Below are 23674 nucleotides of genomic sequence, written 5' to 3'. Positions count from 1 at the left end.
AATAATATCGTTGCACTTAATATTTCACGAATCACTTTAACTTTCTCTTCAATGCTTAAAACTTTCCTTTTCATTGCCATGTTTTCGCTACTGCACTTCTCTGGGTTTAGGCAGGAACACTATATGGTAAGTAGACAATGTGAGGTCCTGTTAGATGAGATTCTAGGAAAGGAATGCAGTTAACAACCTGCCGCGTCCTCTTGCACTATTCACGCAGTCCCACCCCACACCCTTGTTTTCGCATAAAACACACGCTCCTCTTGCAGCCTGCTGTCGTATTCTTCCAGAACAGTCACGTCAGCAAGTAGAGAAAGTGAGGGTGGGCAGACACATTGAACTTTCCCACGATATCAGAGAAATTCAGGAATGAAAATGATGTTACATACGAGGTTGATGCATTTGTGCATGTCATACTAAGCAAGGTATAAAAACAGTTGCTTTATGAGGAATTAGTTCGTACCATTGAATATTTGACGCAATAGACAAGGTGTCGCAGAAACCAATGTTGCTATAACCAAGTTTTACTGTATATTGTGACGTGGATGGCGTAATGGGAGGTGGTGCTCGCGTGAACTCTGTGATCTCATGAGTGACGTCACATACCCCCACTCCATCCATCGGTGTGCAACGCTCGGTAAACACCCCTTTCCCCATGGTGACGTAACACGGGATGCCGCAGTTGCTATGTAGTCGTAAACAACTCTTGGCAGCGCTGCCCAGCAACGCCTTTGTAAACACGGCGGGGAGTCCGTGCAACGACTGTTCCTAGGCAGTCGGTAAACATGACATTACGCAACAGTGGTGCCTATTATGTAACTGTTTTCTGTGTTGTCTGTAACAGGGCTAAATAAGAAGCAGCGAACACTATTCAACAGTTAGTTACGAGTTAGCCAGGGAGTCAGCAGTGAGCAGTTAGAAGTGAGTTTTGTGATCAGGAGTGACACAGTGCATATCGTGAACACGGAAAGAAGAATACCGGAACGTGTGATAATCAGTGATAGTTTGTGATAGCTGAGAAGGTATTGGGAGTGTGGAATTTAGTGACACTTGTATAGCTCCTGTATCGTACTGTGAATACGTGTAGACTACTGAGGACAGTGTGAAGAGATTTGTGTGTAGGGTTTGTAAAGTGTGTAAACCCGTAACAGTGTTGTAATTAATTGTAGTTACGATCTGTAGGTTGTTAAATAAACCAATTAATAATCTGAACAGCGTCTTTGGTGGCAAAAAGACGTTACAATATATATATATATATATATATATATATGCATCATGTTTTGTACCACTTTTTGTGTTCATACAAATTCATGTTTCTGCAATATAAATAGGTCCATCAATATCATTACATAATTTTATCATAAACTGGAGACTGCTATTGACCTGGTTACCAGTGTGCAACAAGGAAACTCTGAGTTTTTCTTTGCTGTATGTTTACAGAAGAGCAACAACACCTACAAGCTTACAGCAAGACAATTGGAGACCTGCAGGCCATCAGAGATCAACTGGAGAGGAAGCTGCAGGAAGATGCAAGTGGCTATGAGCAGCAGATGAGTGAACTCATCAAGTCTCACCAGGTTCTTTCTACGTCCATTCCTCTTTTTTCTCTGTTCCCCCCATTTGTGTGATCTTGATTTAATGAAGGGCGAGAGACACTTTCCTGACCTTTTTAAGTGATGTGTGTTTGTGGGTGGACATGTTTGTTATCCTAGCAGGGAACTGGATCACTTATTTCAGGGGAATAGTAGCCCTGGATAATACAGCAAGCTTCACTGTATGCCTTTATCAGTTTTTGTTTCATGACAAGTAATGCAGCCAGCTTTTCATCTTCAAAGTTAAACAATATATGAGAGACATTGGAAAGTAAAGGTACAATAAGTCCTGTAAAAATGCAAGGTAATTTTTTTTTTAGAAATGGCAGTGCTTCCATGCGAAATAGGATCTGTATGACAGGGCAGAGTTCTCCGGCCACAGTCACGGCAACATTGTGCTCGCAGTATGTGTTTAAAATGGCCGTGTCGATTCAAAATCCCACCAAATGTGAGGTTCATGGAGTAATTTGAAAGGAGAAACTGCTGCTGAAATTCATCACCAACTTCCTTCTCTTTACAGTGAAGATGTTATTAACAGGCAAAACATGGCAAAATTGCGGTTTGAATTTGAAGAGGGAAGAAGTGATGTTCATGATGAAATAAGAAGTGGAAGGCCATCCATTGTCACCAGTGAAATCATCCAAAGAATTTATGAAGACATTCATGCTGACAGATGTTTAACCATTGATTAACTTCATCAACAATGTCCAGAAGTGTCAAGAACTGTTCCGGATGAAATTGTTACAAAAGGATTAGGCTAGCAGAAACTGTGCATGGGTTGGCTGCTGAAAATGTTGACATACGATCACAAGAAAAATCGAGTGTCTGCGGCGCAGGCATTCCTTGCTGGTTACGAGGATCAAGGTCACGACTTTCTGGACTCTATTATGATGGGAGATGAAACTTGGGTATGTATCTTGTCACACATCTGAGAATAAGTGACAGTCTATACAATGGTGCACACACACACTCACCAACAGTGAAAATATTCAAAAGTTCACCATGAAACTGAAAAATCATGGCAACCATCTTCTGGGACAGGAAGGGTCCACTTGAGGAGACATCATCAATGTTGCTGCTTACTGTGAGACACTGAAGATACTGCATTGGGCTATTCAGAGCAAGCTGAGAGGAATGCTTATGTGAGGAGTGTGCTTACTGCACAGTGGGAAGTATTGGCCCATCCACCACACAGCCCAGACCTTGCACAAAGTGACTATTACTTGTTTTCTAAATTGAAGAAAAGTCTGGCTCGAAAGACTTTTTAGGACAATGATGGGGTTCAGGACACGGTGATGACATGGCTAAGAGAGCACGTGGGAAATTTCTATGACGCTGGAATAGAAAAACTCATTCCCAGGCTCACTAAGTGGATTGCAATCCATGGTGACTATGTTGAACAGTAAATAAAGGTGTGTTTTAAAAGTGCTACAAGTGAATCCCCAAAAAAAATGTTTTACAAATATTTTCTGGACTTTGTATCTTCACTTTCCGCATAGCTTTTGTACTTTGACAGATAAATGACACACACACACTCACACTCTGGGTTTGCAAAGTCAAGTATTTCAGATAAAGGCAATAAATAGTCGGTGATTATTTCATATTACAGATGTCTCCAGATATGTGAACTGCAGAAGTGATAGTGCTCATCAGTTTAATTCTTATGAAATCAGAGTTTTAGCTTTCGTCCAGTACTCACAGAAACAAGTTGTTATCCAAAGATACTAAGTAAAAATCCCCAGGTTGACTTGACACAGACTCATAAAATCTGTACCATCTTCAAGACTGTGCCTGCATTGTAAATTGATATCATTTGTTTGAAAGGCATCTCCCTCCCCTCAGAATGCAGGATAAAATAACAGGATATTGCCAAATAACATNGCAAGAAGTTCCAAGATCCATATGAGTCCTGCTGTTTAAATGTAACTCACTTGCCAAGAAACATTCTCTCTAACGTTTTCATTGCTATGCACTACTGTAGTAGCGTAGAATTACGGGGCTTTCTTATGGGCTGATTTTAGAGTTTGGTGGAAGTTTAGAGATAAAGTACCATGCAGTGCCACCTATGAGGCTGTTGAACGATCTTGTTGAAATGTAAGTGTATGTGTCCATTTTGCAATACCTGGCGGTGGCTGGTGTAGGGTGTAAGAAGGGTACCAATTACAGGATTCAGCAGGGGTTGGTTGGACTGCACTGAAGTTCATCATGTATGAAATGAAAAGCACACTACAGCCCCCCCTTAAGTCTTTCTCCAAACACACAAGCACCTGACTTCAGGAGTTGGTGTCCACATGAAGCGTCAAAACTGTGGATGAATGAATGAGTCTTGATAAAGTTTGAGCAAACATCACAGTCAAGTAGGTGGCACTATGGCTTGATATTCCAGTGGTCTCAGGTTTGAGCCTCTGGTCAGTGACTAGCTATCCTTACCTTCCCAACTTCCCTCCTTCCCTTCCTCCCTTTCTTTCTTTAAATTCCATCACTAATTACCCTACAGTCTGGCACTGTATAGGTTGGCTAAACTATTGATAGTGTCATTAAATAAGTGTTACCAACATTTCAGGCAGAGTTGGCAGAGCTCAGAAGGGACCTGATGACTCAGCAGCAGCAGAACACAGTGCTGAAGGGCAGATTGAGAGAACTGCAGATACAGGTATGCTGGCAACGTCACACAGTCTTCATATGACAGCAGTGTAATGTTAGCTATAGCTGGGGGTCTTTGAATTGAGTTGACCTGGCTTAGGTTAAGGAACTTTTTGGTAAAGAATCTGGACTGGGAGATTGTCCTGTGGTTTTACTCAGTTGCTAGGTACATGCTGTGACTGCTTCAGATCACAGACTTGATTATCTAAATATCTTTGAGAGTATGTAACCTCTGAGTTCATCATTATGGTACTTCACACTGTCTGTGTCTGACTGACTCACTTTTCAAGCATTTTGCTGTTTATGGAACCAGAAATTGGAAACTTAACCAGAGGAACTAGGTTTTTCATTGATGAGCCAGTACAAAAGTAAAAGTGTTGGGATCACTGTGTGTACAATGGAACTTGTAGTAAGTCAGTTTGCAAGTTAAAATCGTGAATCGTGATGGTGCACAAGTGAACTGGTTATTCACAGAGTTCTGTATTTTCAGATATAATGCCTTGTATCCTGTTGAAAGTTGGCTGACATTTCAGAGGGACATGTTGCCTTCATTTTCAGGGTCAAAAAATGAACCAAGGAAGAAACCGGCATGAAAGTGGACTCTGCTGGCCTCTGTACTGGTTTCTTGGCTCATTCTCTGACCCTGAAGAAGGAGGCTACATTTTCCTTCAAAATGTTGGTTGGATTTCAGTGGACTGTGCAACATTGTATCCCAGAGAACTCTTCATAACTACTGCTGTGAGCACCTGAGGTACTACGTGGTCATTCACAGCTTGAAATTGTGACATTGGGAGAAAGATTTGACTTTGTTTACGAAGGGGTGATATGCTGATATGGATGGGAAAACAGTTCAAGTTTTAGGTTTTTTCTTCTGAATTCTCTTGCTGTGGAATATGTTCCAGATGAACATAATATCTCCAGCTCCATAGCAGAAATGATGAAAAATAGATGAGAGTTGGTTCATGTAAACTGTATGGACCTTTTAAGGGCTAGAGAGGAAAAGTTGGTAGGCAGTAGTAGGAGGAGAATATAGAAAACCATTATAAGGGTCCATATTCTCCAGATGGTTAGGATACATGAACTGCATACCAATGACATGAACAGTTTATTTTTTCTCCAGATTTTACAGGGGCCATTCATGTTCTCATTCTATAAATAAATATAAATATAAATTCTATATATAAATTGAAGAAATTCTTCAGGAAGATGGAAGAGGAGACACAAACAGCATCATATTGGGAGACTGGAACAGCATTGTTGGAGATGAACCATATCAGAATATTGTTGGATCACATGGACTAGGAAGACGGAATCACAGAGGTCAAATGCTTATTGACTTTTGTGAACGAAATGGATTGATTGTTACCAACACTTGGTTCAAGAAGCCAAAGAGAAGAATTTACACATGGAAGGCACCTGGGGATTGGAAGAGGCATCAGCTGGACTACATCCTTGTGAAACATCGATTCAGAAACAGTGTGAAGGATGTGAAGACGCTTCCTGGGGCAGACATTGACTCTGACCACAACCTGCTGGTTGCCAAGTTCCGAACCAGGTTGAAGAAAATTATAGGATTTCGAAAGCGCAGACCCAGATGGGATTTGGAGAAGTTATATGCTCAAAGACAAAGCGTGCAAGAGACTCTAGAAGAGAAACTCGGTGCAATTGAAGGTGAAAGCGGAAATGCTGAAGCGCAGTGGAACGATATAAAAGAATGCATGTTAGATACTATCAGTGATTTGGTAGGTAAAGTTGAGAAGATAGCAAGAAAACCATGGGTTACACAGGAGATGATGAGTAAAATGGAGGAGCGAAGGAAATGGAAGAATGTCAACAATGAAGAAGGCAGGAGGAAATACAGGAGACTGAGGAATGAATTGAAAAGAGCCACGGACAGGGCCAAAAAGGAATATCTTGAGAAGATATGTAATGAGATTATGGAATTTCAAAGAACAGGCCGTTATGATTTGATGTACATGAAGACAAAAGAACTAGGATGGAAAGAGAATCATGGGATTCAAAATGTTGGCATCGAAGACTCCCAGGGGAATAGAATAGTAGATCAGAGGCAAGTGCTGAAAATTTGGGAAAATTATATTTCAGAACTATATGATCGACCTAATCGGCCAGAAACCTTAGAAGTTGAACCGGAAGAAGAAGTAGATACAGACGAGAAAGGACCATATATTTTACAAAGTGAGGTGGAAAAAGCTATCAAGGAAATGAGGAAGGGAAAGGCTACAGGAGATGATGATGTACCTGGAGATGTGCTCAAGTTACTGGGAGAAGGTGGTTTGAAAACACTGACAAAACTAATGAACACCATATATGAAAGTGGAGAGTGGCCCAAGGACTTTACAGAAGTTACAATGATTGCCTTAAAGAAAAAGACAAAAGCTACAAAATGCAGCGACCATCGCACAATAAGTCTTATTGCACATACAGCAAAGATAATAGCAAAGATACTTAAAAGAAGAATTGAAAGGAAAATAGAGGATGTACTTGGAGAAGATCAGTTTGGATTTAGAAGAGGAAAAGGAACCAGGGATGCAATTGGGATGATGAGAATTATAGCGGAACGAACTTTGGAGATAGATGAAGAACTGTGTGTTTGCTTCATAGACTGGCAGAAGGCATTTGACCGGGTAAACTGGACCAAATTAATGCAGATCCTGAAAGAAACAGGTATCGATTGGCATGAAAGAAGATTGATTAGCAAATTGTACATGGATCAGAAAGTTAGAGTACGACTGGACAGGGGGGAGACAGGAAGTGTGCAGATTGGAAGAGGAGTTCGACAAGGATGCTGTTTATCACCAATTCTGTTCAACTTGTACAGCGAATGCCTTACCAAGGAAGCTCTGGATGGGCTCGGTGACTTCAAAGTAGGAGGGCAAATTATTCAAACTGTGAAATATGCAGATGACCTTGTGTTAATGGCTAAGGAAGAAACTGTGCTACAGGGCATGATTGATAGACTAATTGAAATTGGAAGGTGCTATGGCATGGAAATGAATGTGGAGAAAACAAAAGTAATGAAAATTTCGAGACAACCAACCCCAGTCACAATAAAGATAGACCAAAAACAAGTGGAGAATGTGAAATGTTTTAAATATTTGGGTAGCTTGTTAACAGATGATGGAAGGTGTACTTGTGAAATTAAATCCAGGATTGCCATGGCAAAAGCTGCATTTAGCAAGAAGAAGAATCTTTTTACCAGCAAATTGGACTTAAATTTGAGGAAGAAACTAGTGAAATGCTACATTTGGAGCATAGCTCTGTATGGGGCTGAAACATGGACACTTAGGGCAGTAGATCAGAAACATCTGGAAAGTTTCGAAATGTGGTGTTGGAGAAGAATGGAGAAGATCAGTTGGACCGATTATGTGAGAAATGAAGAAGTGTTAATTAGAGTCAGTGAGCAGAGGAATATCCTACATGAAATAAGAAAACGGAAGGCTAATTGGATTGGTCATGTTTTACGCAGAAACTGCCTTCTAAAAGAAGCTATCGAAGGAAAGATAGATGGGCGGATAGAAGTGACAAGAAGACGAGGAAGAAGACGTAAGAAGATGCTGGATGACCTTGGGGACAGAAGAGGATACTGTCATTTGAAGGAGAAAGCTCTAGATCGCATTAAGTGGAGGAATTGTTTTGAAAGAGACTGTGGACCTGTCGTCTTGACAGATTACTGATGATGATGATGATATAAATCATCATTCACCCTTTCTCATCACCTCTATTGGAGACAGTGTGTCTTTTCACATTTTCTGCCACTACATGATACATCCTTGCCAGGCAGCGGCTTGGTGAACACGTTACCATGACAACGAAGAAAAGTTAGAGGCGTCGTTTTCTGCGCAGACCATGTAACAAAGGAAAGCAGGCAATTAGTTCATACCACAACTTCTTGTCTGTATTGTTTTCGTCTTGAAGTAAATCTATATAAATAAAAACGTAAATGTTGGTTTGTTACCCCTCGAAGATCTCCGAAAGTTCTTCACCGATTGCTTCGAAATTTTGACACAACGTTGCATTCGAATGCATGCGTGTTTTTATATACCTACTAGCTGTACCCAGCCACGCGTGAATCCGAAAAGTAAATGTTCATTGGTTAGTCATCTTAAATCTCTGAAAGTTCTTCACCGATTGCTTCGAAATTTTGACACAACGTTGCATTCGAATGCATGCGTGTTTTTATATACCTACTAGCTGTACCCGGCCACGCATGAATCCGGAAAGTATACTTCCATGGAAACGCAATAACAGTTGGCCGTTGCATAGGGATTGCCGAAACAACAAACGCGTTTCCCCGGAGATTAAAGGATAAGAGGATCCGTTGCATAACAGTGGGTGAAACCGGAAAGTATACTTCCATGGAAACGCAATAACAGTTGGCCGTTGCATAGGGATTGCCGAAACAACAAACGCGTTTCCCCGGAGATGAGAGGATAAGAGGTTCCGTTGCGTAACAATGGATGAAACCAAGTGTTTCCCCTGTGATAGACAACAGAAGGCTCATTGTATAGCATCCGCCGAGGTATAAATAGTCCAGCTTGGACAAGAAGCAGTCTGTCTCGGGACAGATGCTGAGGGATACAGAAGAGAGTCTGGAAGTAACCGCCGAAGGAGTCAGTCTTGGGATAGCTACCGCCGAATATAAACAGTTTTGATTTATTTTCATTTTGATTTAATTATTTCGTGTGACATTGCTTTGGAATTGGGCTGTGTCATTTACCATAGCGTTCATTTCGTGAGTATAGTTTATTTTTCATTGTTTTTCATTTCGTTTTCTTAACTGTTTTCTTTATTTTTAGTGCAATTGGTGGTGGGATTGAGCTGTGTCGATTGATCTGCGTTTGAGTTGAAATATTTCGTTAGACTGAGCCACAGCAATGCGCGGCCGGGTACAGCTAGTTGTTAATAAGGTTTATAATTACTCCTTCTTTTCCAAATTCTTATCTTTGGTTTGGTCTCACTGAATGTAGTTAGGCAGCCCAGTTATGTAGGGGCAAAGGGGTTCGTGGTCAGTAATCCTGTTATGGATATAACAGCATGGAATTCTGGGTAGGAATGATGTCACACTTCTTTAAAATAGACGTACCATTGCCGAAGAATAGCCACATGTATAACTTGTGTATGTTTTATGATCTTTCCCTTTAACGTTTCCTCCAGTGGTCATGTTGAATACCATGCCCCGAAGTTGTAGAACATAAGCTGAAATGTTCATGTTGTTGGAATATTGATATTTTTAAAGAGAATAGGTTGAATAAAGCATCTGTAGAATTTCAGCATGCCATGTCACATAAGCCTAGGTGCAACCATTAACAATGGTTGGGAGGTGAACAAGATAGTTTATTTGGGATTGCTGGTTTTTGGACTTTGTCCACCATCTGTTATTCTAAAGAACCCAATGTTTTGGAAGCTGAATCTGTTTCCATCATGAGTTGAGGCAGAAGACATTTATTCTGTTGGATCAGTTAGAAAGATTTAATTTCAATCGCTGGACAGTCATAGGGTTACAACAATTCTGATGACCAAATTTGTTGAAAGCAGACCATTGCCCAGAAGGTTTTCCAATATGTGATCAGAAATAATTCTTAAACTGCTTCACTTAATGATTCCATGATTCTTATATGAACGAATGGAATTGAGCTGAGAGATAAATTTCCTGATATCAAACTACAAGATTAATCTTCTTCATTGTAAGAGCTCTGAGCAATTTAAAGGATTGTGTGAAATATTAGAATTGTTGGTAACATTGTTTTTGAACAAGTGCTGACTTTTAATGTAGAACTTTTTGGCCTGTAGGATTAATTAAAGCAGGCAATTCATGTTTTCTTTTCCAAGTAGTGGATTTACTGTGGCATTAACCACATTTGTAAAATTAGCGAAATGACTCATTCTTTTAAAACTGAGAACAGTCTGTTTTATTGTGTAATATGTATATATATATATATATATAAAGATAACTACTGAAGACCACAACGGCTTTCTTCCATTTTGTGGCTGTCTTTGGGTGGTACTTAAAAAAATATACAAGAAAATTGTCATATTTTTATGATTCAAGATTATAAGGGTGCAATGGTAGCTTCCACATATGTTCTTGCACTTTGCATGCAATCGTACACTGTATACTGTATATTTTATCTCTTATATATATATAATTTCTTGGGGTGGGGTGAGACTGAGTCCACTTTGTACTTCGGCCACTATGGAACCTCTTGTATCAGCCCCATATGATGGACGATGACAAATGTGGAGCATTTGGTGGAATGAATTGGTAGGGAAAACCGAAGTACTTGGAGAAAACCTGCCATGTGCCACTTTGTCCACTGCAAATCCCCCCTGTCCTCACCTAGGTCCCAACCTGGTCCGCTGCGGTGGGAGGCCAGTGACTGACCGCCTGAACTATGGCAGGGCCCTCTACATGAGTAACTATCCACATGTAACCAGGGCCAACTTTAACTACAAAACACTAACACTGCAGTATCTGAACCATGGAGATGGAACACTCGTATACTGGTACTAACCCATAATGACAACAATTCTGGAAATAACCACAACATACAGTTGATTCTCTTTCCCCGTGGGTAAAGCTGCCAGGGCCTGAAGGTGACCACTCACCTCCAGCTAGTGCTGAGGTCAAGAAAATGTGGATCTATGCATTCACTCCCCCGCACACCTTCATGGCATAGTGTTTAAAGAGTTAAGCGCAAGGACAACTTTACCTTTACGCTACCTTACCTTACCTTACCTTACCTTACCCTACCCTACCCTACCCTACCCTACCCTACCTTACATGACATGAGAACCCCAAACAGAACACCCAGCAATGAAGTCTTGCAGCATGAAATAATAATGTTGTTAGCTCCTGTGAGAGGGTTCTGCTCCATGGAATTAGTTACTGACTGTGGAGTTTCTCGATTTGTGCATTTCTCCAGTCCTTTGATGCTTCTCTGTGTTCAGGAGCCTCTGCCATGTCACCGGCAGCTTTGTTTGGTTTCCAGATCAAATGACCATCATTATCTGCTGGTTATTATAATTGTGTTCTTAAGTATTATTTACTTGAAATGAATGTGATGTTGACAGTTTCAGGAGGGTTCCTCTTCTGCATCTGCTCCCAATGTAGTGGACGAAGTGAAGAAAGTGATGAATGTGTTGTACCACATGTTGCAGCCTCATTTTGTGCCTCAGGTGTCATATGATGGCTTGAAGATCAGACGGACCGTTATGTCAAATATACGGGTAAACTAGTTCACATCTCTTTTGTGGAATACTTAGACTAGTTTCCAAAACAGAAGGCTGCCTGACAGGCTCCTTCTTCCTGTGTGCATGTGTGTGTGTGTGTGTGTGTGTTTGTGTTTGGGGGGTGTCTCAAACAAAGTGGCTGGTATGAAAATGTGTGTCTTCACATCTTTACGTCTGGTTTTAGTATTACAACATGACAATGTTGTAAACTTTTAAAATGCAAGCATGCAAAATACAGAAGCACTCCTAGAAATTTATTGCCCCAGCAAATAGTTTTTACACTGTATAACTGACACTGGTAAATGTTCAGTGTTTCTTGAACAGTACTGTACACATGTACACCGTGTGGGATCCCGTAGTAGTGATCTGATGAATGTCAAGAATATTGTAATGATGAAGTTTTTCCGTTGTTGGCTTTTGGAGCCTTTTCTGTATGAATGGAAGAATATTGTTCTGTGATCACAGACATATTCACTGCACTTTGCAGCCAAAGGACAGACAAAGTAAACTTTCTCCAATATACAGCACAGTCTCATCTTTACACTGGGCCTCACCACATTCAGTGGAATCCCCACTTAACATTCTTCCGTTTGTTTTCCTCGTATATTGTTCAGTTTCAGTGATCTAAAATCAATGTGTAGGTCCTAACCTGTCTGTGAGGGGTGTCAGTTCTCCTGCTGTTACGAATTCTCATTATGATGGAAGTGGTTTGTACTTCATGCTCACAGGATAGACTCTACACAAACTGCAGACTAAATGTGTGTTAAATTGCTAAGGTGCTTAAACCATTACACCAAAAGCCAAAACTAAAATAATGAAAATCACACTGAGATGAATATGGCCCCTTAAAAACTATGTACCAATAACTAGTAGTCAATGTTGTCTTGAACTCTATTTGGGACTTTTATCTGTTCTTGAAGCACAAGGACAGACAAATATGACATATACTTCAGGACATGTTTGTTTGTTTGTTTTTTTTTACCTTTAGGATGTGACAGTGAAGTACATTGAAGTTAACTCATCAAGATCCCAACATGCTAATGATGCTGTAAATGGCATCCATGCTCCTGTGGTTACGACAGGGTCTGCGGTGACCTCAGAGGTGGGGAGAAGGGCAGCACAAGCTTCTGTTCATGAGCCGGTTGCACCAATGGTGGAAGGTGGTGGCAGTGCAAAGAAACCTGGAGCACAGGAGGATTCTGACTGCTTAAGCAAGTCTTTACAGAACTCAGGATTGGAGGCTGCAGTGTCTGACTCAAGTGAACCTATGAGGACTGCTGCTGCACAGGAGAAGAATCAGTTAGAAGAGGAAGAAGAAGAAGGAGAAGAAGAAGAAGGAAGCCATGTGGGGAGTGTGGTGGACAGACAGACTGACTTAGATCCACCAGTACAAGTTGACAATGCTGGTGAGCCTACACGTCACATTAGACTAGTACCAGTGACAGAGATGGATGACTTCACTGACCAAATGGAAGAAAGCAAGGAGAAAGATGGGCGCTTAAGAGAGTCTTCTTTGGAAAGGGTGAGCTTATAACATTGCACTCCAAGAATTTACATCCCTAAGGCATCTCTTTAGCCGCACCATAGCTCAAGCAGTTAGTTGCTGGCTTCCCACCGTGGCAGCCTGGGTTCGACCCCGGGTCTGGTCAAGTGGGATTTGTGGTGGACAAAGTGGCGCTGGGGCAGGTTTTCTCTGAGTAATTCAGTTTCCCCTGCCAGTCTTCATTCCACCAAATTCTCCATCATCATAATCACCTGGGGCAGGCTACAATAGGCCAATTGGTGGCTGCTGTGCCGAGTGGACCCAGTTGGATTCCACCCCCCACTAAGTGAATTAAAAAAAAAGGCATCTCTTATATGCAAATTACGTAGAATAGATGGTTCAGTCAGATGCTGATGGAAGGGTTAACAATCTGTTACTTTCTTTCAGAGTTGGAGACCACAGCCACCCCCACCACCATTATTTGATGATGATGATGAAGAAGAAGATGATGACTGGCTCAGCTGAAAATGACAAATATTGATTTTGCATTTAACGTTAATTGTAATTGCTATGTTATCATACTACTTTTTTAAGTGTTGTATCAAGATAGAAACATGGATTGCTGGACCCTCCATTCATTTTACTGGGCAAAACTTGACCACATAATGAGACTAATAGTTTATGATAAAAATGAAAAAGTTTTTTTATGAAGTGTACAGTAAGTTTTGCTGAGGACCATCATTATGGATGTAAAATGGAAACATTTTTACGATTTTTATGGAAAAGATTTCCAGTGTCAGATTAAAATAAAACTGTCCACTGGTTTAGGCACTGATGCTAGGTCACAGACATTACCTCCACATATGGCATTCTTTTCTGACTCTTAAGAATGTCTAAAAAGAATCCATAAATCAAGATAATTGTTTAAACACCAGTACCAACCAGTATTCTACTAAGTATCAGTACTTGGTAGAATACAGAGGTCACCGAGGTTTGTGGTGATATAAATATAAACTCTCATCGACAGTAATAGGAAACTAAATTTAGTCTCTTTGTTATCATCTTACAATCTCTCCAGTACTGTTAACTTTCCCACAAGAGTTCAAAATAATTCTAGTTCAGCGATAGATAATATATTCATTGATAACTCAAAATTAAGAGACTATACTGTAGGACCCTTTATAAATGGCTTATCCGATCATGATGCTCAACTCATAGAAATAAATAATATTGACCTTCAGCCCAGTAATCAACAATATCAAACAGTAAGGAAAATCAGCAAGCATACGATGGCAGATTTTGTCACAAAATTAAGTAATGAATCATGGGACAATGTATTTGACAGCAATAATATTGATTCTAAATTTAATTGCTTTCTGAACACATACTTGAGGATCTTTTATTCAAGCTTTCCCTTAAAAATAGTCAAAAATGAAAATAAAAACAAATCCACCTGGATAACAATTGGAATAAAAACTTCATGTAAACACAAAAGACAACTATATTTGGCCAGTAGGGACAGTAATGATCCAAGACTAAAAAGTCACTACAAAATGTACTGTAAAATTTTGTCAAAAGTCATTAAAGAAGCCAAACAGAATAACTATAACAGCCAAATTCTAAAATCAAACAATAAAATTAAAACCACCTGGGATATTGTGAAAGTTGAATCAGGAAAGAAATCTGTTAATGAAGACGTACAAAGTTTGAATATTGAAGGGAAGTCCACTAACAATCCACAAGCTATCGCAAGTGCATTTAATGAATATTTCCTTTCATTAGCTGAGAAAACATATTCCAATAATAATAATAATAATAATAATAATAATAATAATAATAATAATAATAATAATCCTATATACTATCTGTCACGTGCCTTTAACAATTCATTTCCAAATATAAATCTCAAATTCTCAACAAGGAAGGAAATTGAAAACATTATTAAATCCCTTAAGCCCAAAAATTCACATGGATATGATGAAATCTCTACCAAATTACTTAAAGCAAGCTCTGTTTACATCAGTTCACCCTTGAATCATCTATGTAATAAATCTTTATCATCAGGTACTTTTCCTCAACGCTTAAAATACGCTGTAATGAAACCACTTTTTAAAAAAGGAGAGAGAAAATGCATCTCTAATTACAGACCAATATCCATATTGACTTCATTCTCAAAAGTCTTTGAAAAAGTTATGTATAATAGACTACTTGAACACTTAAATTCTAACAACATATTAGTCAAAGAGCAATTTGGATTTAGGAAAGACCTAACAACAGAAAAAGCAACCTATGAACTAACTAACGATATTTTAAGTGCTCTCAATGACAGATTAATTGTGGGAGGGATTTTCTGTGATCTAGCAAAAGCTTTCGATTGTGTTAATCATGATATCTTACTATCGAAATTAAATTTCTATGGAATAACTGGCAAAGCTAATGAATGGATCAAATCATACCTCAAAAACAGGTATCAAAGAGTTGAAATAAATAATAAAAACTCCAGTCATAATGCATTTTCAAACTGGGGAATTATAAAGCACGGTGTTCCACAAGGATCAATTTTAGGTCCCTTACTTTTTCTTCTCTACATAAATGATCTATCTAAAACCATCAACAATAAATCTAAACCAATTCTATATGCAGATGACACTAGTATAATATTTAAGAACTCTAAATTTGAAAACCTTAAAAATTACATAAATATTGTATTTGAAGCCTTAAACAGATGGTTCGAAGCCAATTTACTCTCATTAAATTTTGATAAAACCCATTACATATCATTCACAACTAAAAACAACCACCAAATTGATCTGGACATCAGTTATGCCAACAAATTAATCTGTAAAGTACTTGATACAAAATTCCTTGGAATACATGTAGACAGTACACTGTCTTGGAAAATACATATTGAACAAATTATACCTAAATTAAATGCAGCTTGCTATGCGATGAGATCAATTAAGCCTTTTATGTCACAGGAAACATTGAAGATGGTTTACCATGCCTACTTTCATTCTATTATGAACTATGGATTAATATTTTGGGGGAACTCTTCACATAGTGTAATAATTTTTAAAATACAAAAGAATATAATTAGAATCATTACAGGATGTAGAAGTAGAGATTCATGTAGAGAATTATTTAAGAAATTAAAAATTCTACCTCTTCAATCGCAATACATATTATCGCTTCTCTTATTTGTTGTTTACAACAAAGATAAATTCAAATTAAATTCTGATGTCTATAACATGAATACTAGACAAAAATATAACTTCCACCTACCCTCATCAACTTTATCAGTATATCAAAAAGGAGTCTACTTTACTGGCATAAAAGTGTTCAACAATCTGCCACAAAGTATTAAAAACTTGGGCAATGATACTAAAAAGTTTAAATCAGAGTTAAAGAATTATCTACATGCTCATTCCTTCTACTCTTTAGATGAATACTTCAGTGTAAATAGAGAATGATGTAAAATTAAGTTATATTAATTTTTAAGCTAAAATTGCCTGTACTTATGTATGTAACTTATTGACTTGTTCTGTATCCAAAGGTACTAACCTGCTTAGGATTTATAGAATGTAAATAAATTCAATTCAATTCAATAAGTGCTGAGCACGGATTACTGTTACGTGAACCATTGTTGCTTCATGCATTGTCCCAGTGCTCGAGGCGCTATCAGGTTTGGCCTTATATTCTGTGACAGAATGGTTGCCCAGGGTTATTAGACACATTTTTTGATGCAGAGAACCCATGGGGAAGAAGTTAGAAAGGTAAGTGACAGAATGGCTTTCACAACGAACATGTTTATATTTAGTGAAAGGACGAAGTAAGTGAGAATAGATTTTGTAATTGGTAATACCGTGAATAAAGCATGAATTCTGACAGACATTTAAGTTTTGTAATGGGGGCAGGTGATCGATATAATGTAGTAGGGCCTTTGCCCCGAAGGCTCTGGTCCTTTAATATAGCTTTGTATAGAAAAAAGCCTAGGTTTTTGGGATCCCCTTCCAACACTACTACTGAATTAATTATAATTAATAATAATTATTCGCGGTGCTCCAAGTGATTTAAGTGTTTGTTTTGGCATAACATTGAATTTCGACTGACATCTGTGAAGAGACAGTTTTTACGTAAAGGCGTTCAGTTGTCATGTGTTATATCTTGATATGTAACCTGTAAAGAACTGATATCTTTTATTGTATGGTGTATTCATTAAATGAACTTTACTCACAACACTGTGGCCCGCCTTTCAAAGTAGACCACAAGATAACATCTGAATATGTTATCAGAGGAATAGTCACCCAGCAGTACCCACCAATGTACATCAGTGAACACGTGAACTCATAAACAAGGGTGCATTTTGGAATTTTATTCATTGAGGGAAGTGCTGCAGCATTTTTTGAAGCACCTGATGGTGATGTCGATGGGTTATTCTCAAGCTCTTTAGCAGCCTCTTTTTGCTCCTGTGCCAGACAAGGCTCCATTGCTGCAGATATGAGTCTGAGCCAGTGGCATGCTGTGCATGGAAGCAAGGGAAGCATTGCTTCCGTAGTTAACAAACAGAAAGAAAAGTAATATATAAATAATTCAATTTGAATAATAATGATTTGAATTTTGTCATTTAGCACGTGTTCCTGCTCAAGGCCACATGCCTCCTCTGCCTGCTCCCTTTCCCTGCTTGCAGGGTGGACCAAGTTTCCTTCGTTAAACTTCATAATAATTTGTCTTACCCGAAGTTGGAAAGGAAGCAACTTTTGCTTTGCTGGCTAAAGCCTGTGATATGGAAGTGAAGGACTGTGTTCTTTTGATTGTTATGTGAAAATTAACTGTTTATGTGTGATTTCAGTCTTGTTGGGTGCTATAGGTAACATTAAGTTTTATTAAAATATTGAAAGTGCATGGCGTAAGATTGTATCTGTGATCGTATTTCGACACATCAGAAAGAAGCTCTCTGCGTTTAAGGGAAGCAAGTGCAGTATTGCAGTACATGGGCAGGGGCATGATTAGACTACACACACAGGCAACAGCTAAAATGAATGTTGGCAGACAACGCGACTGCGACTGTGCAATCGAAAGCATTTTAAAACGGGGGTTTAATAGCAGGGACTTTTCTGAAAAGAAAATGATTATAGAAAGAGGACGACCAACGTGTGATTTGCCAGAACCTAAAGCACAAACCAAATTATGTGTGAGGAAATTTAATTTGGAACAGTATTCTAAAACAGAGTGGCTACCTGGTTGCCGTAATGTAGGAAAATTGTTTTGTTGGCCATGCCTATTGTTTCTCAATGAAAAAAATGTATGGAACAAGACTGGGTTTGGTGATATCAACAATCTTCATAAAGTACTGAAACGACATGAGAACTCTCAGACTCACATTATTTCAACAGTGCAACTTGTCATGTTTGGGAAGTCTCGAATTGACTATCAACTTGACAATCAAAAGTGCCTAACGATACTACAGTACAATGAAAATGTGAAAGAAAATAGAGAAATAATGAAACGATTGATATCATCTGCCATTTAGGAAAGAGACAACTTGCCCTCCGGGGTCATTACGAAAGCATGGATTCTATCGACCGAGGTAATTATGTGGAATTAGTTCATTTGTTGAGGAAATATGATCATAAACTCAATGCTCACCTTGAGAACAGTACAGTATTTACAGGTTTATCGAACAGAATACAAAACGACCTTACTGACTCAATAAGTGACATAATTCTAACAGAAATCAAAAGAAAAGTAAGCTCGGCCCCTTTTGTTGCTGTAATGGTTGACGAGATGACTGACATTCAAAGCCAATCACAGCTCTCAATCGTATTAAGATATGCAACTAGTGATGGTGAAATACAAGAACGGTTTTTAGGATTTTCGGATGGGAGTGCTGATTGAACTGCATCGGTGTTAGCTGAACGCATTATAGACTGTGTAGTTCAGTATGATTTTGGCAGAAAAATAGTGGCGCAAACGTATGATGGGGCGGCGGTCATTTCAGGTGAACTTAATGGGCTACAAACTAAAGTGAGAGACATGTGTCCAAATGTCATGTTCATACATTGTATGGCACATAAGCTTAATCTTGTACTTTCACAGTCTGTCTCTAGTACTAAAGAGTGCAATGTGTTTTTCAAAACACCGAACAGCTTTTCTTCCTTTTTCTCTACATCTTCTAAAAGGACTCACTGTTTTGATCAAGAAGTGAAAAAGAGGTTTCCAAAAGTCGCACCAACCAGGTGGAACTATAACAGTTGTCTAGTAGAGACAGTATACGAGTACAAATTTGAATTGAACACCATGTTCCAAAATATAATTGAAAATCCAAATAACTGGGATAATGAAAGGTACTTTGCCGCTCGAGGATTTCTTTCTGTGCTGCAAGATTTCAACTTTAATTTTCTACTTGCTGTTTTCAAAGATTTGTTTTCAGTAACCACCGTTCTTTTCGACATACTACAAACAAAATCAAATGACATATCTTTTTGTAGCCGTAAAGTGACTGAAGGAAAAGAAGATATATCCAAGAAAAGAGAAAACTTCGAGAACGTATTCTCCGAACATCCTCAAATGAAGAAATTGATGAACCACAGAGCAAACGATTGCGTCTTGACAACGTAGGAGACGTAAAAAAATCTTCAGAAAACTTTATTATGAAATTTTTGATGATGTGAGTCAAATTGAATTAAGGTTTCAGAACTTAGAAAAGCTAAAGTTTCTTGAATTAATAAATCCTAGTTGCAATAAGGAGTATGAAAAGACATTTCCTGAAATTGCTTTTTTGTCACTGAAAATGTCGCTTCAATTTTCCTCGTTTAAGAAGTGAAATGAGTGTATTTTATTCTAATGAAGATTTAAACATAAAGAATGCAAGTCAGCTTTTGCTACATCTAAAAACTACAAACATCGACAGTGCACAACACCAGCTGACAAAGTTATGTGAACTGATTGTGACAATTCCTGCAAGTAGTGCTTCGGTTGAACGTTCGTTTTCTGCACTGAAGAGAATTACAACTTACGCGAGGAACTCTCAAGGGGAAGACAGAATGTCCAGGTTGTCTCTGTTGTCCACTGAGAAGATATTATTGGAAAATATTCGCAACAGTGAAGGCTTCTACGACCATGTCATCAATAATTTTGCTGCTAAGGACTGGAGAATAGATTTGGTCTTCAAATAAATTTTGGTGAGTTGATTGCTATCAGTTTGTTTATTAGATACTATTGCTTCCCTTACCAAAAATAGTACCGCACACCACTGGTCTGAGCACACTGTACCTGCATGAGCTACACTATCGACAGGTCAGTGGAAAGTCCTAATGCCTCTGGTTTCTGCTTGGCCAACAGAGGGCCAAGCTTAATGGGGCCTCAATTACCCGCATTTGCAAAGATTTGATTTTATTGTGTGTGACGTATGGGTATATCATGCAGAAAGATACTGTTGGTCTGGGAGTCTAATATGTATAGGCTGTATAGTTGGATTTCAAGTGGTGGTCTTGTTTGCTGTTGACTCTGAGTGTTTGTATTATTTATCAGGTGTCAGGAATCGAGTCTCAACCGGCCTGCATGGCAGAGGCCCCACCAAGATATGCCTGGCATCAGGGAGCTTGGTAATGAATCACGGGATGTGACACAACATGCAGAGAGGACTCCACTACTGGATGCAGCCACAAAACCTCTAAGGACTTTGTAGCGAGTAGCATGGTGATGACGGCGGAGGATGCTGGCACAGCGCGTCAAGATGCAGTATTACTTGTTGAGCAGAATCGAGGTCTGACAAGTTTCTGGGCAACATGGCGGCGATTTGCCATCACTTGTGCTTGATGATTAAATGCCAGTCAAATTATTTTCACAGGGATTACAATACTTCCTTGTATAATTTTTTGTACTATCTGGTTTTATTTTACTGTCAGATTTTGAACAATGGAGTAATGTTTAGAACTAGTTTAGAATGTAATTAAAAAGTGTATCCATGATATCAAAGCCAGTAAAAAATCACCGACATTGAGCTGTACACCTGGAGCTCAAATAAGAGTGGCACCATGGCTGTGGGGTGCAGAGTCACTGCTTTTGCATGCAAAATGTTAAGGAAAAGAGTAAGAGTTTAGGCTATTTAGGAAATCACTTGTGATGCTAGACTGCCAGCAGAAAGTTCTCATTTCATTTGCAGCATTCCCCATAAACTTATTGAGCTAATGATAATTCTTGCTATAATGAATTTCTTGTTAAGCTAGACTCATTCTGCTGCAGTTACCTTGTAAATTAATATGTTGCTAACAGGTGGCATAAGCAAGTCTGCCTGTGACACACTGAATGTCCAAAACCTGCCAGACATTTCCATAACACTGCAATACGCATGGCTCGAGAAGTAGGACTTGCAGAACCGCCATTTATTCAGCCTAGTAGCGTGCTTAACAGGAGGCATTCAGATTCTCACCATGGAATGTTGAGTGTGAAGACAGGTTAGCTGAAAACACAATTTAAATTTTCTTTCTGCACCTGTAGTGTTTTTTCTCAGTCCCTCCAGGCAAACTGCCAGGGTAAGAGCACCTTCAGTTAAGCTGTGACTGTTTCTTTCCACATGATCTTGAACTCGTCATTGGTTTTCCTACCATCTGATGCTTCAGTCTGAGGTACTGAGTATGTCATTAAACAGACATTACTTGTTAAGGCAGGTGGGTGAAACCCATGGCAGTCTTGTGCTGGGAAGTGTGGGAATAATTCCCCAAAAGATTGGAATTGGTGGTGCACCTCTATTTACACAGTCTCCATATGGCAAGTATCACATCCTTTATTGTCCTCGCAGTGCTTGTATGAACCCGTGTGTGTGGGTGCAGACCAGCTGTGTGGGTCCTGTGATGCTCTGAGTGAGGAAATTGGTGGTGTCTGTGCACAGTGTATAGCCATGGGACAGCAGTAAGTGTAGTGATTAGTAGTATACAGGGTTTGATCTCAAAAAGGGCAAAGATTCTTCTCTCTGCTGTCATGTCCAATGGGCCCTCTGAGCCTCCAGTCCAGAGGTATAAGGGGGCATAGCCTCTTTTGTCTCTTGATGTTAAACTTATATTTACCTGCTGAATTTGAGGTTGCGTTTTAATGCTGTGTAGTTTGGAGAGAGTTTGATACTTTGGAGGAACATATCAGCCCCGTCTTCAGCAGTGAAGGGTAAGTCAGCTTGCTGCCAGCTTTTGCTTGTTCCTTGCTTGGCTTACTGTTCAACCTGAAGATGGACAAGGTACTATGTTCCTGGAAAATACCAGTTTTCTTTAAATTATGCAGTGTTACAACTCAGACAACTGTACCTGCCATATTTACCTTACAGGGATGTGTGTGTGTGTTTTACTGGGTTTCTGGACTCTGTTCATTGTCCAGTATTCTGAGCAGAATGGTTTCAGAAACTTGGTGTGCTTCCATCATCATCAGAACCCTTTACAGTTGACCTGTGTTTTCTGCTCACATTTGACACAATTTTCTTGTGGTCTGACAGAAAAAGGAACTGATTCCAGTACCTTGGGCACAGCAAGGACACTGTCATTAGCAGTCTGTAGTACACTTTTGTTTCAACATTTGCAAAAAAAAAAAATGTAGTTACTTTTGAACAGCATACTTGTCCTGTTTCAATTGAAAAGGCAATGCTACAGATGATATAGAAACGGGAACTTAAATGACAGTGTGAAATGTTCACAGTGGTGTGTAGAGTATGTGTTATAGCTTGAAGAATGATGGCAAGTGATTTCTAAGTTAGATGTATATTTCGGTGTGTAGACAAAGGATTGCATTATTGCCATCTATTCTTCCAGGCTTACATGTGCTAGGAGGTAGTATAGGGGATCAGGGAATTATCTCCTTTCCATCTATTAAACTACTTATAGGTTGACATTGTTTACAGGATTGCACGAGTTGTTATAGCTGACAGTCTTGTAATGGTATTTTATAGTTTAGTCTAGAAGATATATTGTGAAGTGTTCGTTTATTGTTTATGTTGAATGATATATTGTTAGGTTCAGATCGTAATCAGTGATTTCCCTATCTACTATTTGAGCACTAGTATTGTGGGGTGGATACCTTTCATATAAAGCATATGTATGTCCTTGACATATGTCGAAAACCATAATAAAGTTAATAATGGGAAAATTGGAAAAGAGAAAATTTGCGGAACTTGTGGAAATTGTAAGAGTAAATCAAGATAATTGTGATATCATGCACTTGAGAGCGTTTTGAAATATCAGGATTTCGGAAAAATGCATTTACGTCCACTGTAAGTATCGTAGTATATTCCAGTTTAATAGATTATGTAGAGAGTTTAACAAAAAATATATGCAAGTGTTTATGATGCGAGAAATTTCGGAAATAAAATGTCCCGTAAAAATATATAATGATTTACTACGCGATCATATGCATTCAATCATAAGATACTGCCGACCAGGGGATGGCAACTCAATGCTATTGGCGGGCAACACAGCCAGCGTGACGTCATGAAGCATCACTGCTGCCGCGGTGGCCAGCTGCAATTCTCATAAAAAAAAAATGCTGCAGCCAGTGCCGAGGGCTCGGTCGGTAAGAAGGTATGCTATCATATCACCTGCCCTGTCGGTAAGAAAGTATGCTATTATACCACCAGCATTTTTTTTTACTGCTCCCTCCCAAAAAATCGCTGGTTCACACACACAGCTAGAATTAATAATTGATGTAAATGAAATGTTCTTATTTTACA

At 39.1% G+C, this 23674-nt stretch overlaps 1 protein-coding gene and 1 long non-coding RNA gene across 2 annotated transcripts; both read left to right on the top strand.

Moving 5' to 3' along the window:
* The first annotated feature begins 1306 nt into the window (after positions 1-1306).
* Positions 1307-14034, top strand: LOC111873650. Its single transcript, XM_023868558.2, has 5 exons — positions 1307-1574; positions 4153-4242; positions 11325-11480; positions 12472-13005; positions 13414-14034. Exons 1-5 carry the CDS (start codon positions 1428-1430, stop codon positions 13489-13491), a joined length of 1005 nt encoding a protein of 334 aa, XP_023724326.1. The 5' UTR covers positions 1307-1427; the 3' UTR covers positions 13492-14034.
* A 4624-nt stretch (positions 14035-18658) lies between these two features.
* LOC117283021 lies at positions 18659-21249 on the top strand. Its single transcript, XR_004514019.1, has 2 exons — positions 18659-20147; positions 20497-21249. It is a non-coding gene; the product is annotated as an uncharacterized LOC117283021 (long non-coding RNA).
* The last annotated feature ends 2425 nt before the right edge of the window (positions 21250-23674 follow it).

Source organism: Cryptotermes secundus, unplaced genomic scaffold, assembly GCF_002891405.2.
Source record: "Cryptotermes secundus unplaced genomic scaffold, Csec_1.0 scaffold678, whole genome shotgun sequence".
In the NCBI taxonomy this organism is placed as follows: domain Eukaryota; kingdom Metazoa; phylum Arthropoda; class Insecta; order Blattodea; family Kalotermitidae; genus Cryptotermes; species Cryptotermes secundus.
Note: the sequence above shows the minus strand (reverse complement) of the source record. Positions and strands in the feature narration are given on the sequence as shown.

Coding starts and splice junctions, on each gene's coding strand:
- LOC111873650 (XM_023868558.2), top strand. CDS start 1,428: ATGTTTACAGAAGAGCAACAACACCTACAAGCTTACAGCAAGACAATT. Junction 4,243..11,324: donor TGAGAGAACTGCAGATACAG/GTATGCTGGCAA, acceptor TGATGTTGACAG/TTTCAGGAGGGTTCCTCTTC. Junction 13,006..13,413: donor GAGAGTCTTCTTTGGAAAGG/GTGAGCTTATAA, acceptor ACTTTCTTTCAG/AGTTGGAGACCACAGCCACC.